This window comes from Salmo salar, chromosome 10 (assembly GCF_965601325.2).
Source record: "Salmo salar chromosome 10, fSalSal1, whole genome shotgun sequence".
Classification (NCBI taxonomy): Eukaryota; Metazoa; Chordata; class Actinopteri; order Salmoniformes; family Salmonidae; genus Salmo; species Salmo salar.
This window is the reverse complement of record NC_138300.1, coordinates 13627767-13645768: the sequence shown is the minus strand read 5'-3', so window position 1 is coordinate 13645768 and position 18002 is coordinate 13627767. Positions and strand designations below refer to the sequence as shown.

Genomic DNA, 18002 nt, shown 5'->3' with positions numbered 1-18002 from the left:
AATATTCATTGTACCATGCAGGGGAATGCAGTGATTGGACAACAGACTTTACACAGAGTTGGGAGATTATTAACTAGTCATTACACCGTACAGGGGAATGCAGTCATTGCACAGCAAAGTTTACACAAAGTTTGGAGATTTTTGACTATTCATTACACCATGCAGGGGAATGCAGTGATTGGAAAACAGAATTTAGACAGAGTGGAGATGGTTGACTAGTCATTACACCATGCAGGGAATGCAGAGATTGGACAATTGACTTCACTCAGAGTTTGGAAATGTTTGAATATTCATTGCACCATGCAGAGGAATGCAGTGATTGGACAACAAACTTTACACAGTGTTTTGAGATTTTTGACTATTCATTGCACCATGCAGGGGAATGCAGTGATTGGACAGCAGACTTTACACACAGTTTGCAGATGTTTGACTAGTCATTACACCATGCAGGGGAATGCAGTGATTGGACAACATACTTTACTCAGAGTTTGGAGATGTTTGACTAGTCATTACACCATGCAGGTAATGCATTGATTGGACAACAGACTTTACACAAAGTTTGGAGATTTTTGACTAGTCATTACACCATGCAGGGAATGCAGAGATTGGACAACAGACTTTACACAGAGTTTGATAATGTTTGAATATTTATTGCACCATGCACTGGAACGCAGTGATTGAACAACAGACTTTACACAGAGTTTGGTGATTTTTGTCTAGTCATTACACCATGCAGGGAATGCAGAGATTGGACAATTGACTTTACTCAGAGTTTGGAAATGTTTGAATATTCATTACACCATGCAGGGGAATGCAGTGATTGGACAACAGACTTTACATAGAGGTTTGAGATTTTTGACTAGTCATTACACCTTGCAGGAGAATGCAGTGATTGGACAACAGACTTTACACAGACTTTGTAGATGTTTGACTATTCATTACACCATGCAGGGGAATGCAGTGATTGGACAACAGACTTTACACAGAGTTTTGGAGATTTTTGTCTAGTCAGTACCACTTGCAGGGAATGCAGAGATTGGACAATTGACTTCTCTCAGAGTTTGGAAATGTTTGAATATTCATTGTACCATGCAGGGGAATGCAGTGATTGTACAACAGACTTTACACAGAGTTTGGAAATGTTTGAATATTCATTGCACCATGCAGAGGATTGCAGTAATTGGACAACAGACTTTACACAGAATTTGTAGATGTTTGACTATTCATTACACCATGCAGTGGAATGCAGTGATTGGACAACAGACTTTACACAGAGTTTGGAGATGTTTGACTAGTCATTACACCTTGCAGGGGAATGCAATTATTGGACAACAAACTTTACACAGAGTTTGGTGATTTTTGTCTAGTCATTACACCATGTAGGGGAATGCAGTGATAGGACAGCAAAGTTTACACATAGTTTGGAGATTGTTGACTATTCATTACATCATGCAGGGGAATGCAGTGATTGGACAACAGACTTTACACACAGTTTGTCTATTTTTGACTATTCATTACACCATGTAGGGGAATGCTGTGATTGGACAGTTGACTTTACTCAGAGTTTGGAAATGTTTGAATATTCATTACACCATGCAGGGGAATGCAGTGATTGGACAACAGACTTTACACAGAGTTTGGAAATGATTGAATATTCATTACACCATGTAGAGAATGCATTGATTGGACAGCAAACTTTAGACAGAGTGGAGATGTTTGACTATTCATTACACCATGCAGGGGAATTCAGTGATTGAACAACAAGCTTTACACAGAGTTTGGGGACTTTTAACTAGTCAATACACCATGCAGGGGAATGCATTGATTGGACAACAGACTTTACCCGGAGTTTGGAGATGTTTGACTATTCATTACACCATGCAGGGGAATGCAGTGATAGGACAACAGACTTTACACTCAGTTTGTCTATTTTTGACTATTCATTACACCATGCAGGGGAATGCAGTGATTAGACAACAGACTTTACACAGAGTTTGGAAATGTTTGAATATTCATTGCACCATGCAGAGGAATGCAGTGATCGGACAACAGACTTTACACAGAGTTTGGAAATGTTTGAATATCATTACACCATGCAGGGGAATGCAGTGATTTAACAACAGACTTTACACAGAATTTGTAGATGTTTGACTATTCATTGCACCATGCAGGGGAATGCAGTGATTTAACAACAGACTTTACACAGAGTTGGGAGATTATTAACTAGTCATTACACCATGCAGGGGAATGCAGTCATTGCACAGCAAAGTTTACACAAAGTTTGGAGATTTTTGACTATTCATTACACCATGCAGGGGAATGCAGTGATTGGAAAACAGAATTTAGACAGAGTTTGGAGATGTTTGACTAGTCATTACACCTTGCAGGGAATGCATTGATTGGACAGCAAACTTTAGACAGAGTGGAGATGTTTGACTAGTCATTAAGCCATGCAGGAAATGCATTGATTGGACAGCAAACTTTAGACAGAGTGGAGATGTTTGACTATTCATTACACCATGCAGGGGAATGCAGTGATTGGATAATTAACTTTCCTCAGAGTTTGGAGATGTGTGACTAGTCATTACACCATGCAGGGGAATACAGTGATTGGACAACAGACTTTACACAGACTTTGGAGATTTGTGTCTAGTCATTACACCTTGCATGGGAATTCAGTGATTGGACAACAGACTTTACACAGAGTTTGTAGATGTTTGACTATTCATTACACCTTGCAGGGGAATGCAGTGATTGGACAACAGACTTTACACAGAGTTTGTCTATTTTTGAAAAGTCATTACACCATGCAGGAGAATGCAGTGATTGGACAACAGACGTTACACAGAATTTGTTGATGTTTGACGATTCATTACACCATCCGGAGCAATGCAGTTATTGGACAACAGACTTTACACAGAGTTTTGAGATGTTTGACTAGTCATTACACCATGCAGGAGAATGCAGTGAATGGACAACAGACTTTACACAGAGTTTGGTGATTTTTAACTAGTTATTACTCCATGCAAGGAATGCAGTGATTGGACAACAGACTTTACACAGAGTTTGTCTATTTTTGATTAGTCATTACACCATGCAGGAGAATGCAGTTATCGGACAACAGACTTTACGCAGAGTTTGGAGATGTTTGACTAGTCATTACACCATGCAGGGGAATGCAGTGATTGGACAACAGACTTTACACAGAGTTTGGAAATGTTTGAATATTCATTACACCATGCACTGGAACGCAGTGATTAGACAACAGACTTTACACAGAGTTTTTGTGATTTTTGTCTAGTCATTAAGCCATGCAGGGAATGCATTGATTGGACAATTAACTTTACTCAGAGTTTGGAGATGGTTGACTAGTCATTTCACCATGCAGGGAATGCAGAGATTGGACAATTGACTTTACTCAGAGTCTGGAAATGTTTGAATATTCATTGCACCATGCAGAGGAATGCAGTGATTGGACAACAGACTTTACACAGAATTTGTAGATGTTTGACTATGCAGTACACCATGCAGGGGAATGCAGTGATTGTCCAACAGACTTTACACAGAGTTTGGAAATGTTTGAATATTCATTACACCATGCAGGGGAATGCAGTTATTGGACAACAGACTTTACACAGAGTTTGGAAATATTTGAATATTCATTACACCATGCAGGGGAATTCAGTGTTTGTACAACAGACTTTACACAGAGTTTGGAAATGTTTGAATATTCATTACACCATGCACTGGAACGCAGTGATTAGACAACAGACTTTACACATAATTTGTAGATGTTTGACTATTCACTACACCATGCAGGGGAATGCAGTGATTGGACAACAGACTTTACACAGAGTTTGGTGATTTTTGTCGAGTCATTACACCATGCAGGGGAATGCAGTGATTGGACAACAGACTTTACACAGTGTTTGGAGATGTTTGTCTAGTCATTAAGCCATGCAGGGAATGCATTGATTGGACAGCAATCTTTAGACAGAGTGGAGATGTTTGACTATTCATTACACCATGCAGGGAATGCAGTGATTAGACAACAGACTTTTCACAGAGTTTGGGGATTTTTAACTAGTCTTTACACCATGCAGGGGAATGCAGTGATTTGATAATTAACTTTCCTCAGAGTTTGGAGATGTTTAACTAGTCATTACACCATGCAGGGAATGGAGTGATTGGACAACAGACTTTACACAAAGTTTGGAGATGTTTGTCTAGTCATTACACCTTGCAGGGAATGCAGAGATTGGACAATTGACTTTACTCAGAGTTTGGAAATGTTTGAATATTCATTACACCTTGCAGGGGGAATGCAGTGATTGGACAACAGACTTTACACAGAATTTGTAGATGTTTGACTATTCATTACACCGTGCAGGAGAATGCAGTGATTGGACAACAGACTTTACACAGACTTTGTAGATGTTTTACTATTCATTGTACCATGCAGGGGAATGCAGTGATTGGACAACAGACTTTACACAGAGTTTGGAGATGTTTGTCTAGTCATTACACCATGCAGGGAATGCATTGATTGTTCAGAAAACTTTAGACAGAGTGGAGATGTTTGACTATTCATTACACCATGCAGGGGAATGCAGTGATTGGACAACATACTTTACACATAATTTGTAGATGTTTGACTATTCATTACACCATGCATGGGAATGCAGTGATTGGACAACAGACTTTACACAGAGTTTTGGAGATTTTTGTCTAGTCAGTACCACATGCAGGGAATGCAGAGATTGGACAATTGACTTCTCTCAGAGTTTGGAAATGTTTGAATATTCATTGTACCATGCAGGGGAATGCAGTGATTGGACAACAGACTTTACACAGAGTTGGGAGATTATTAACTAGTCATTACACCGTACAGGGGAATGCAGTCATTGCACAGCAAAGTTTACACAAAGTTTGGAGATTTTTGACTATTCATTACACCATGCAGGGGAATGCAGTGATTGGAAAACAGAATTTAGACAGAGTGGAGATGGTTGACTAGTCATTACACCATGCAGGGAATGCAGAGATTGGACAATTGACTTCACTCAGAGTTTGGAAATGTTTGAATATTCATTGCACCATGCAGAGGAATGCAGTGATTGGACAACAAACTTTACACAGTGTTTTGAGATTTTTGACTATTCATTGCACCATGCAGGGGAATGCAGTGATTGGACAGCAGACTTTACACACAGTTTGCAGATGTTTGACTAGTCATTACACCATGCAGGGGAATGCAGTGATTGGACAACATACTTTACTCAGAGTTTGGAGATGTTTGACTAGTCATTACACCATGCAGGTAATGCATTGATTGGACAACAGACTTTACACAAAGTTTGGAGATTTTTGACTAGTCATTACACCATGCAGGGAATGCAGAGATTGGACAACAGACTTTACACAGAGTTTGATAATGTTTGAATATTTATTGCACCATGCACTGGAACGCAGTGATTGAACAACAGACTTTACACAGAGTTTGGAGATGGTTGACTAGTCATTTCACCATGCAGGGAATGCAGAGATTGGACAATTGACTTTACTCAGAGTTTGGAAATGTTTGAATATTCATTACACCATGCAGGGGAATGCAGTGATTGGACAACAGACTGTACATAGAGGTTTGAGATTTTTGACTAGTCATTACACCATGCAGGGGAATGCAGTGATTGGACAACAGACTTTACACATAATTTGTAGATGTTTGACTATTCATTACACCATGCAGGGGAATGGAGTGATTGGACAACATACTTTACACATAATTTGTAGATGTTTGGACTATTCATTACACCATGCAGGGGAATGCAGTGATTGGACAACAGACTTTACACAGAGTTTTGGAGATTTTTGTCTAGTCAGTACCACTTGCAGGGAATGCAGAGATTGGACAATTGACTTCTCTCAGAGTTTGGAAATGTTTGAATATTCATTGTACCATGCAGGGGAATGCAGTGATTGTACAACAGACTTTACACAGAGTTTGGAAATGTTTGAATATTCATTGCACCATGCAGAGGATTGCAGTAATTGGACAACAGACTTTACACAGAATTTGTAGATGTTTGACTATTCATTACACCATGCAGGGGAATGCAGTGATTGGACAACAGACTTTACACAGAGTTTTGGAGATTTTTGTCTAGTCAGTACCACTTGCAGGGAATGCAGAGATTGGACAATTGACTTCTCTCAGAGTTTGGAAATGTTTGAATATTCATTGTACCATGCAGGGGAATGCAGTGATTGTACAACAGACTTTACACAGAGTTTGGAGATGTTTGACTAGTCATTACACCTTGCAGGGGAATGCAGTGATTGGACAACAAACTTTACACAGAGTTTGGAGATTGTTGACTATTCATTACATCATGCAGGGGAATGCAGTGATTGGACAACAGACTTTACACACAGTTTGTCTATTTTTGACTATTCATTACACCATGCAGGGGAATGCAGTGATTGGACAACAGACTTTACACAGAGTTTGGAAATGATTGAATATTCATTACACCATGTAGAGAATGCATTGATTGGACAGCAAACTTTAGACAGAGTGGAGATGTTTGACTATTCATTACACCATGCAGGGGAATTCAGTGATTGAACAACAAGCTTTACACAGAGTTTGGGGACTTTTAACTAGTCAATACACCATGCAGGGGAATGCATTGATTGGACAACAGACTTTACCCGGAGTTTGGAGATGTTTGACTATTCATTACACCATGCAGGGGAATGCAGTGATAGGACAACAGACTTTACACTCAGTTTGTCTATTTTTGACTATTCATTACACCATGCAGGGGAATGCAGTGATTAGACAACAGACTTTACACAGAGTTTGGAAATGTTTGAATATTCATTGCACCATGCAGAGGAATGCAGTGATCGGACAACAGACTTTACACAGAGTTTAGAGATTTTTAACTTGTCATTACACCATGCAGGGGAATGCATTGATTGGACAACAGACTTTACCCGGAGTTTGGAGATGTTTGACTATTCATTGCACCATGCAGGGGAAAGCAGTGATTAGACAACAGACTTTACACAGAGTTGGGAGATTATTAACTAGTCATTACACCGTACAGGGGAATGCAGTGATAGGACAACAGACTTTACACACAGTTTGTCTATTTTTGACTATTCATTACACCATGCAGGGGAATGCAGTGATTGGACAACAGACTTTACACAGAGTTTGGAGATGTTTGTCTAGTCTTTAAGCCATGCAGGGAATGCATTGATTGGACAGCAAACTTTAGACAGAGTGGAGATGTTTGACTATTCATTACACCATGCAGGGGAATGCAGTGATTAGACAACAGACTTTACACAGAGTTTGGGGATTTTTAACTTGTCTTTACACCATGCAGGGAATGCAGTGATTAGACAACAGACTTTACACAGAGTTTGGAGATGTTTGTCTAGTCATTACACCTTGCAGGGAATGCACTGATTGGACAGCAATCTTTAGACAGAGTGGAGATGTTTGACTAGTCATTACACCATGCAGGGGAATGCAGTGATTGGACAATTAACTTTCCTCAGAGTTTGGAGATGTTTAACTAGTCATTACACCATGCAGGGGAATGCAGTGATTGGACAACATTCTTAACACAGAGTTTGGAAATGTTTGAATATTCATTGCACCATGCAGGGGAATGCAGTGATTGGACAACAGACTTTACAAAGAGTTTGGAGATGTTTGACTAGTCATTACACCATGCAGGGGAATGCTGTGATTGGACAACAGACTTTACACAGAGTTTGGAAATGTTTGACTAGTCATTATACCATGCAGGGGAATGCTGTGATTGGACAACAGACTTTACACAGAGTTTGGTGATTTTTAACTATTCATTACACCATGCAGGGGAATGCAGTGATTGGACAACAAACTTTACACAGAGTTTTGAGATTTTGGACTATTCATTACACCATGCAGGGGAATGCAGTGATTGGACAACAAACTTTACACAGAGTTTTGAGATTTTGGACTATTCATTACACCATGCAGGGGAATGCAGGGATTGGACAACAGACTTTACACAGAGTTTGGAGATTTTTGGGGGGATTTGCTATTACTTGCTCTGTTTCTTTAAAATGTCGTAATGTTTTAGAAAATTGTTTTTCTTATTCACACATAGTTTGAATTCATGGTGAAGTTGTTCATGACAAATCAAGGAGAATATGGGATACCTTTCCGAGCACAGCTAAAATCCATAACAAACTGATTTCATCCTCATGAAAATTCCCATGTCTGCTGGTACTAGTAATCCTTCTAAGAAAACAGAGACCTTTCTGTCCTCCTAATTTAATTGCTTTTCTTCTTCCCCCTCTTTTCCCTCACTCCGTCGAGCACCTGTTTAAAGGAGCTGTCCTTTCGACTTTGTTATTTTTCATTTACTTGTGCCCCCAGGTTTTTCAATCATACATCCATTACTAAGCAAACAAATAAGTTCTGGGCCTATGCAGCAGACACAAATATAGATGAGTTATGAGATTTAAAGCAGGAGAAGGCAGCTTTGGACTGTAATACGCAACATCTGCGGCGGACAGCAGTCACACAACACAGAGCATCCCGCAAACTCCTCCAGCCTGTCATCTCCCACCCCAGTCATGCTGTGTGTAATAAGTGTTATATAAGGCGAGAAGAAGGGAGAGGAAGAATTAACTGATTATTATTAACTGTTCATGTGCTCATCTTATGATTTATGGAGCCCAAAGTGGCACCGGGTTGAATTGTCACGCTGGATTTCCAGATGCATCCGTCTTGTGGTTTTGACAGCTTGTTGTTTCTTGAGTTCAGATATTTTAGCGTCTGGGCCCTGACATGGGCTGTGTCCAAAATTGTGCCCAATTCCCTATATAGTGCGCAAATTTTTTACCAAAGCCCATGCTGCCAGTTCCCTCCGAACAAAGCTGCCCTCTCTCAGTACAGTACACCTCTTGAACGCTCCCGTCCTCACCTCCCCCACTCTCCTCCTCTTCCCTCCTCACCTCCTCCGCTCCCCCCGAAACATCTGCACATCTGTTTTTTATTCCCCGGGATCTCAGAAGACTTAAACACATTAAACACTGGCACAAGCGCAGTCTCACCCCAGCACTTAAAACAGCGCTTAGGTGACTTAAAAGGCAGAGGCGAGAATTATAGAAAATGAAGTGTCACCGAAAAAAAAAATCGCCTGAGATTACCACCAATTACACTTAATCATGCACCACACCAGGACATCTGCTGATCAGATGCAGCATAGAGACTATATAGAGAGAGAGAGATCAGATAGACAAAGAACACAGAGAGAGAGAGAGAGAGAGAGAGAGAGAGAGAGAGAGAGAGAGAGAGAGAGAGAAGAGACTGTGAAAGAAGGAGAAAGAGACCGAGACAGAGACCGAAAGAGAGACAGACAATCAGAATCTGGATCCTATCGTAAGTCGTGTGAAATGAGAGAGGTCCATTATTCAAGGAATGCTGGGTTCAGAATGATAGCATGTGATATGATGATGTGATTGAATGTCAGGTCATTCTGAGTGTAGAATGCATTAAGGAATACAATACAGGACATGCAAATCTGGAGATAATAGCCATTGTTTTTGTGGAGTTAGCTATGCTCTTTCTTTGTTGGAGACATGTGGGATGTTCTGTTTTATTAGTCATTTATTAGTCATTCAGATAGAGAGGGAGTTAGCCAAAGCACAAACTGATTTATCTCATCATGACTCTCTGATGATTTGCCCCTTTGGCAACAAGAGTACAGCCTTACTGTACACATGTGTATACCAAATGGCACCTTATTCCCTTCAGTGCACTGCTTCTTGCCAGGGCCCATAGTGCTCTGGTCCAAAGTAGTGCACTATATGGGAATAGGGTGCCATTTGGAATACAGCCGTGGAAATACGTGTTTCAAAATGCTTTTCTTGTTCTTCTTCTAAACCAGATAAACATCAACGAGTCAAAAGAGAGAGCATGACATTTGTTCTGGTTAATTGTATTTGTTGCCTGTCTTGTCTCTTTATCTTTAGATGCAGAACTGGATTAATTCATCCATGGAAATAGTTTGTAAGGGCTTTCCATTTGTGGTTTTCGATGCATCTGATTTTTTATGGCTTTGCTTTGTGTTCTCGATGGGGTTTGAAACGGAGGAAGCGTGACAAATGGATGACCTAAGAACACTGAATCAATAGGGGGCGATTGGAAACCTCATTTCTCCCCTTGACACGAGCCAAAAAAAAAGAATCACATATGTCCCTCAATAGAAGTTCTCCAGTAACCACATATATCCCTTTATAATTACCCCATGTCTGCATCTATAGTTTATGTGTTCATTCATGTGTAATAGAGAGATATTCTTCTCATCTAATCTCACTATCTCCCCCCCCCCCCCCTCCCCGTGGGGATTAGTGAGCTCAACCATTTCTAATCATCCCGCAATGATAGTAATAGATCTATAACCATGATATCAAACAGGGTATTTTCCTGTGGTCCTGTTCCACAAGTTGTTTTTCTGGGAGGTGTGTAAGAACAAGAAGGGGGGGATAACAATAGAGGCCTTCTTCTGGGCTTCGTCTCAGCTCTTTCTGGTTGTGAATGCTGACATCAGTGGGTGTTTGTAAGGATGGGCCAAAAGCACATCTGTACATGGTCTCGATAGAGCAGCACAGTTGCCCGCGGTGATTCTGGCAGCGGCCTGTAACGAGTCTCTCCCTGATCTCATGCCCTTAGATTGTCACCTCTAATTGGCTCTGAACGCTTGCAAGTGTGCATATCATTATCAGAGCAACCAATGACCCCCCCCCCCCTCCTTTTCTTCAAAACGATTTCACTTACAAAATACATGACTGAAATCATGGAGTTCATTTCAGCTCACACTTTGGAGAAAACTGAAAAAAATAAGCCCTAAATGGTTCCTTAGAGACCACCCATGACCACTCTTACAGGACCTAACCGCAACATGACCAGTCAGCACTGATCTGACCCCTGCATGTTCCCATCACTGTGTCAGCGCAACAATGGACCTCTCTCTCACCCTCCCTCCATCTCTATCTCTCTCACCGGCTCTGTGTGTCTTCCATTTCACCTAGGTGCTTTCACTGGCTTCCACCTCCTGATCAAGCCAGCCCTAACACACAATGAAATACTCACAATGTTGAATTACCATGGCATATTCAATATAAACTGAATTTATGGTTGGTTTCCTTCCAAGCCACCATATGTTGAGAAGCCTGTTTCTCCTCCTAGCCTGAGCATGACTGATTCTGTTAATGTAACAAAGCTTTCAGCCGGGCGTTCAGTCTGTATGCTTTATGGAACACAGAACAACTATAAGACTTTAGAAGAGACACAGTGACTGGAGTGGAGGCACCTTGGTTTATTGTAGAAGAGTGACTGTTCTAATCTAGATCTAAAGACAGACTCGTTATATAGTCTAGGGTGTGACCTGATCAGAAAAAACTCCTTGTCCTACCAATTGCCTATAACTAGGGCCAGTTTTTCCTGATGATATACCCTAGCCAGCTCCTACCTCCTCAACCTGGTCTCAGGGTCCTAATCATCTCCATACAGTTTAGGCTCCTCTCGCAACCTGGTCTCAAAGCATTTTGTATTATTCTGTACGTAAATCTGGAACATTCCATTTTATGGTAGGATATGTTATGTTTCGTATGTTATTTATTCATTTATGGATTCCATCACCCATTTTGTATATGTTATGAATACCAATTTGTTTTATATGTCACGAATTTTCTACATTTACAATATGTTACGAATTTTCTAAACATAGAAGATGTTACGAATTTGCTAAATGTATGATATGTTACAAATTCTGTCTAGGTGGCTAATGTTAGCTAGCTGGCTAACGTTACTTAGGCTAAAGGTTAGGATTAGGGGTTAGGGTTAAGTTTAGGAGTTACGGTTAAGGTTAGGGGAAGGGTTAGCTAAACGGGTTAAGGTTAGGGTTAGGGGAAGGGTTAGCTAACATGCTAAGTAGTTGCAAAGCAACTAAAAAGTAGTAAGTAGTTGAAAGGTTGCTAATTTGCTAAAATGCTGAAGTTGTATGTGATGAGATTTGAAGTCACAACCTTTGGGTTACTAAAGGTTTGCGTTATACACCCACCCCGACCAACCACCCTACTTTTATTTTTGCCTTAAGTAACCATCTGTCTTATGTAACCATACCAAACGTAACATATGTAACATACATATACGTATCATACTAATTTGAGTGTCCCAGATTTACTTTTACTATGTTACGTCTAGTCTATGAGACCAGGCTGATCTTGTAGCCCCAAACTAGCACCTCCAGTGTTGTCTTCTCCTTTCCCCAATGTCCTCTCCTCTTGCTCCAACATCTCCTCTATACCTCACTATTTCCTGATCCGGAGCCATGTTCCTCCTCTCATTCATAGAGATGGGTATCTCTTAGAGTGCCAGGTCAAAGGTCAGTGCTCAGGAAGGCAACTCCAAAGATTGCCAAACACACCATAGCAAAGCTTGAAACAATTGTTTGTATTTGAATTATTTTGTTGTACCTTTATTTTACTAGGCAAGTCAGTTAAGAACAAATTCTTATTTTCAATGACTGCCTTGTTCAGGGGCAGAACAACAGATGTTTACCTTGTCAGCTCGGGGATTCGATCTTGCAACCTTCACGGTTCCTAGTCCAACGCTCTAACCACTAGGCTACCTGCCTCCCCAATCTCTATAAACAGAACAAATCATAGGTAATCACTCCGCTGGGATATTTGTGGTGTTCGCGCAGCTTTGCCTTGAATTACATAAAGTACTTTCTACTGGCAAACAGCAACTGTTTCCAAACAGGGAAATAGAGAATGCCTCTTCTGAAGTGCATTGTATTTTATTTGGCTTGAATTTTTTTAAATTTATTTATTTCACCTTTATTTAACCAGGTAGGCAAGTTGAGAATAAGTTCTCATTTACAATTGCGACCTGGCCAGATAAAGCAAAGCAGTTTGACACATACAACAACACAGAGTTACACATGGAGGAAAACAAACCTACAGTCAATAATATAGTAGAAAAATAAGTCTATATACAAAGTGAGCAAATGAGGTGAGATAAGGGAGGTAAAGGCAAAAAAGGCCATGGTGGCGAAGTAAATACAATATAGCAAGTAAAACACTGGAATGGTAGATTTGCAGTGGAAGAAAGTGCAAAGTAGAAATAGAAATAATGGGGTGCAAAGGAGCAAAATAAATAAATACAGTAGGGGAAGAGGTAGTTGTTTGGGCTAAATTATAAATGGGCTATGTACAGGTGCAGTGATCTGTGAGCTGCTCTGACAGCTGGTGCTAAAGCTAGTGAGGGAGATAAGTGTTTCCAGTTTTAGAGATTTTTGTAGTTCGTTCCAGTCATTGGCAGCAGAGAACTGGAAGGAGAGGTGGCCGAAGGAGGAATTGGCTTTGGGTGTGACCAGAGAGATATACCTGCTGGAGCGCGTACTACAGGTGGGTGCTGCTATGGTGACCAGCGAGCTGAGATAAGGGGGAACTTTACCTAGCAGGGTCTTGTAGATGACTTGGAGCCAGTGGGTTTGGTGACGAGTATGAAGCGAGGGCCAGCCAACGAGAGCATACAGGTCGCAGTGGTGGGTAGTATATGGGGCTTTGGTGACAAAACGTATGGCACTGTGATAGACTGCATCCAATTTATTGAGTAGGGTATTGGAGGCTATTTTGTAAATGACGTCGCCGAAGTCGAGGATCGGTAGGATGGTCAGTTTTACGAGGGTATGTTTGGCAGCATGAGTGTGGCTCAATCTGTTTTGCCTGGGTATATGTTGTATTTCATTGTTCATTGTACCTGATCCTAACATAAGCTACATCTTAAAGACATACCGTACAGATAATATAATATAGAATGGTTAGACCATAGGCTTTATACTGTTCTCACTTTGGCTGTGTATTTTATAGGGTGCTTGTGCAACTAATACAGTTGTAGGATCTTAATTTGATCACTCATTTTTTGCTGAGAATTTTCCTGTACAGCAGGAAATGCGAACTTGAAGTGTATTTCAGTTTTTGAAAGGCTTCTAAAGTTGGTAATTTCCACTTAGAAAAGTCAGGCTTGGCCTCCCGAGTGGCGCAGTGGTCTAAGGCACTGCATCACAGTGCTAGCTGTGCCACTAGAGATCCTGCTTTGAGTCCAGGCTCTGTCGGAGCCGGCCGTGACCGGGAGACCCATGGGGCGGTGCTCAATTGGCCCAGCGTCGTCCGGGTTAGGTGAGGGTTTGGCCTGCAAAGATGTTCTTGTCCCATCGCGCACTAGTGGCGGGCCGGGCACAATGCACGCTGACACAGTTGCCAGGTGCACGGTGTTTTCGCCGACACATTGGTGAGTCTGGCTTCCGGGTTAAGCGAGCATTGTGTCAAGAGGCTTGGCTGGGTTGTGTTTCGGAGGGTGCACGGCTCTCGACCTTCGCCTCTCCCATGTCCATACGGGAGTTGCAGCGATGGGACAAGACTGATACCACAAAATCGGGGAGAACCATTTTAAAAGAAAAAAAGAAATGTCAGACTTGATTTGCCCAAAATGAAAAATGTATCAACCCCTACAAAAATGTCCATTAATTATAATCTACATAATAATTCACATTTCTGGTTACTGCAGGATTATTTTCCCACTGTAGCAGAGTGGCTCAAATTAAGATCCTACATCTGTATTCACTCTTTAAAACAGGTGGTGCATGTGCGTGTGTTTGCGTGTGCACCTGTGTGTGACTGTACATAGTGAAAGGTTACATACGGTCAAAGCCATGGTATACACGCATTTTAGTTCTCTATCCTGACTCATGTCACCATTGGCCGTCCTGATCGAATCACTCTTATTCCAGATGAGGCAAGAAATACTTGGCCGTCAATCAACAGGCCTTGAAGTTTTCATACACAAACACAGTTGGATATGCTAACTGTGGAAACGCGCAGCCAAAAAGAAAAAAAAAGAAGAGGCAGAACGCTCCAGAACTTTATAAACAGAACCATTTGTATTCCTTGAAAACAGAACAGAGCTGAAAGAGTTTTTGCCTTCTGTTTATGGCTCTGAGTGAAACCAGCATGCCTCTCAAAGTCCCTCAGCGAGCGACACTGCAGTGTTTGCCCTGACTTTCTATACCTCTCCCCTCTCGCTCTCTATGCATCACCTCTCGCTCTCTCAACCTCTCCCCTAGTCCCTTTTTCTCTTTCCAATGCCAATCACGCATCTCCACCGTAACTTATTTTTCTATGACTTCTTCACAACTTCTCCCTCTCTGTCCATCTGCCTCTCCCTCCCTCCTCTCTCGCTGACTACATCTTGTTTTAAAAAAAAATCTTTCTCTGCCTGTTACTTTATCCTCGTCTTTCTGTTTTCTCTATCCTCATGCCTTCCTCCTCCATCTCTTTTTCCTTTCATTCCTTTATATCACTTAAGGAGTGTTTGTGTGCCTGCATTGATAATAGCTCAAGAGATGTGATAACATTGTCAATAACATCATTATGAGCAAATTCAATTTGAGAAATTGAGTTAGGGAGGTTGGAGCAGGGACATGTGGCCTCCTACACACGAATGAGCATCGGGGGTATTGTCTTTCCTTCTGGAAATATTTCGACATACACAGCCCCCCTTCACTCACTTTCATGTGTCAAATTTCAGATTTGTAGTCATATTCTGATATGTTTTATGGAAACATTTTGTTAGACACACTAAAAGTCCCCAAAAAGCTTTTCTTGGTTATATTCATGTCATACGGTGCTAAATATATAGATAGTTTATGCTAGTGGTTCAGCAAACTCTCTCACAATTTCAACACAAAATACATTTCCTGTAATTGAATTACAATTACCCAGCTGTGGACTGCCTGAGTGTCTCTTCAATAGCAAAGTGACAAACACAAGAGCATTTGGAACATTCATCAATGCAAATAATTAGCTAATTTCTCGCTCTTGTTTAGTTTTCCCACATTACTAATAATATCAATCCACACTATAAAGTGTTATTGTCGACACACTGAAGAAGGCTGTTAAGCCAAAACGTCTGTATATGCTAACTGGATGCAGTAAAAATAATAAGAAGAAGAAAAAGATGAAGTAAGCTTTATGCAATCTTTTTGAGCACGGACCCGTCACGCTTTTTTGCTTATCTGTACACAGTTCAACAAGAATTTACACAAGTCTAATCTTTTGACGTCATCAGCTTTTAAAGTTCACAAAACCACTCCATATATCAACAGATCCACAAACTCGAAGCCAGCGATTGTTCTCGAGAGATTGATCGTAATTTGATCCAATTTCAACATGTCACCGATGGAAACGTCTCAGAGGAGATCTGTTGCACTCTATGGTAGTTATTAATCTCTCTGTTCTGTCGTTAGAGTAGCGAAACAGGCTAACAGAGCCAACTTCCAGCTAGAGATCTAGAGAGGGACTCTGAGGGGTTACAGTGCTGTCATTGTCATCATAAGTTTGTATTTATTGCCGTTGTGTGTATTTGCTTGTGCAAACAAACTCCCCCTTTGGGAGTGAATAAAAATCCGATCTTATTTTAGGGACTTTGAGGGTTACAGACAGTGTTGTCATTTTCATCCCTTCTCTTCCCCTTTTCCAGTGAACGGCAGTTGCAGCGGTGCCTACTGCCCAGAGAAGGAGAGTGGGCCAGAGCTGGGGGGCAGTGAGGGCACACTGATGCGCTGTGGGCAGAGTCTGGCGGTGCCGGTGCCACCAGGGAGCCAGCCAGGTCCAGTGGGTCATTACCACAGTGTCCACTGTGAGCGGCCCACACCCACACACAACCTTCATCTGCAGGACAGCCAGCAGCAGCACGCTGAAGCCAGGTAAGAACGACAGACAGGTTCTGACAGGAACACCGGCAACATAGGGGTCAGTACAGGACCGAAACAGTATAGCTGTCTGTCGATTGTTTCTGTTGATCAGATTGTTTGTGTTTTTGAAACACCTGAAATGATGTTAGCAGTACACGTTATACTATTGTATTAACACTAATAACATGATCATACTGAAAAAATGAACAGTAATCATTCTACGCAGGTAATGGCATTGATAATAATCCCCATGTAAATGCGTACTTTATCTGTCAAATGTAATTACCTATAGCATGTCATGACATTTCTCATAGAGGAGGCAGGTACGCTACGTTACATCTATTCAATGGTCAGAAAAAGATTCCGATCCCCCTCTCTGGCCTCTATACACTCCAAAGTGCTTCTGGACAGACATTCAATTCTCCCATATTGTCTCTGAATGCCATCGCTACAGCCAAACAGGATATAGCGCTCATGAAAGAAAGGAGGGGGGGGGGGCACTCTCTCTCTCACACACTCTTTATTGACTACGAAAAAGTCCGTCTCTGGCTCTATCTAGCACTTTTCCCCAGTGTGCGTCGAGAGAGAGGGAGAGAGGGAGAGAGAGGGAGAGAGAGGGAGAGAGGGAGAGAGAGGGAGAGAGAGGGAGAGAGAGGGAGAGAGAGAGAGAGCGAGAAGGAGAGGAGCGAGAGAGAGGACAAAGACAATTCCTTCATGGAGACAGGAGAGCGAGAAAGAGGGGCCTTCTCACATCACTCAAGAGCTTTGCACAAAATCCATAATGAGCGAACTGACAGGAATTATTATGTAGGACATCACAGCGACGCATGGAGAAATACGACCTGGCTCCCCATTCACCGGGGGCAAGATTCCCACCATAATACACAGTATTGTAAACGCTGACCCTTCACAGGCCGCCATTATGCCAACAAACCAGGTGACTCCTATTTATCCCAACATGTAGGCTTAGGTTTAACCCCTTTGTGTCATCAAAGCCTGTCAGACTAGTGACACACAAGAAGTCTCATCCATCGCCTCTTCTTCTATCCTCTCTATCTGCCGCTCTCCTATTCTTAGCCATAAATGCCCATTCATAACTGCTCACAGGGCTCAAGGTCCCCTTTCATTTATTCATGAAATCACTCCCGGATCATCTGCTGCTGGCGG

At 41.6% G+C, this 18002-nt stretch overlaps 1 protein-coding gene across 1 annotated transcript in view; it reads left to right on the top strand.

Annotated features, from left to right (window-relative positions):
• The window catches only part of LOC106613535 (uncharacterized), a 123078-nt gene that overhangs the window by 53652 nt on the left and 51424 nt on the right, over positions 1-18002 (top strand). The window contains exon 3 of the mRNA XM_014215897.3: positions 16622-16847. Coding sequence (XP_014071372.1) covers positions 16622-16847 — 226 coding nt within the window. The remainder of the gene's footprint in view (positions 1-16621; positions 16848-18002) is intronic.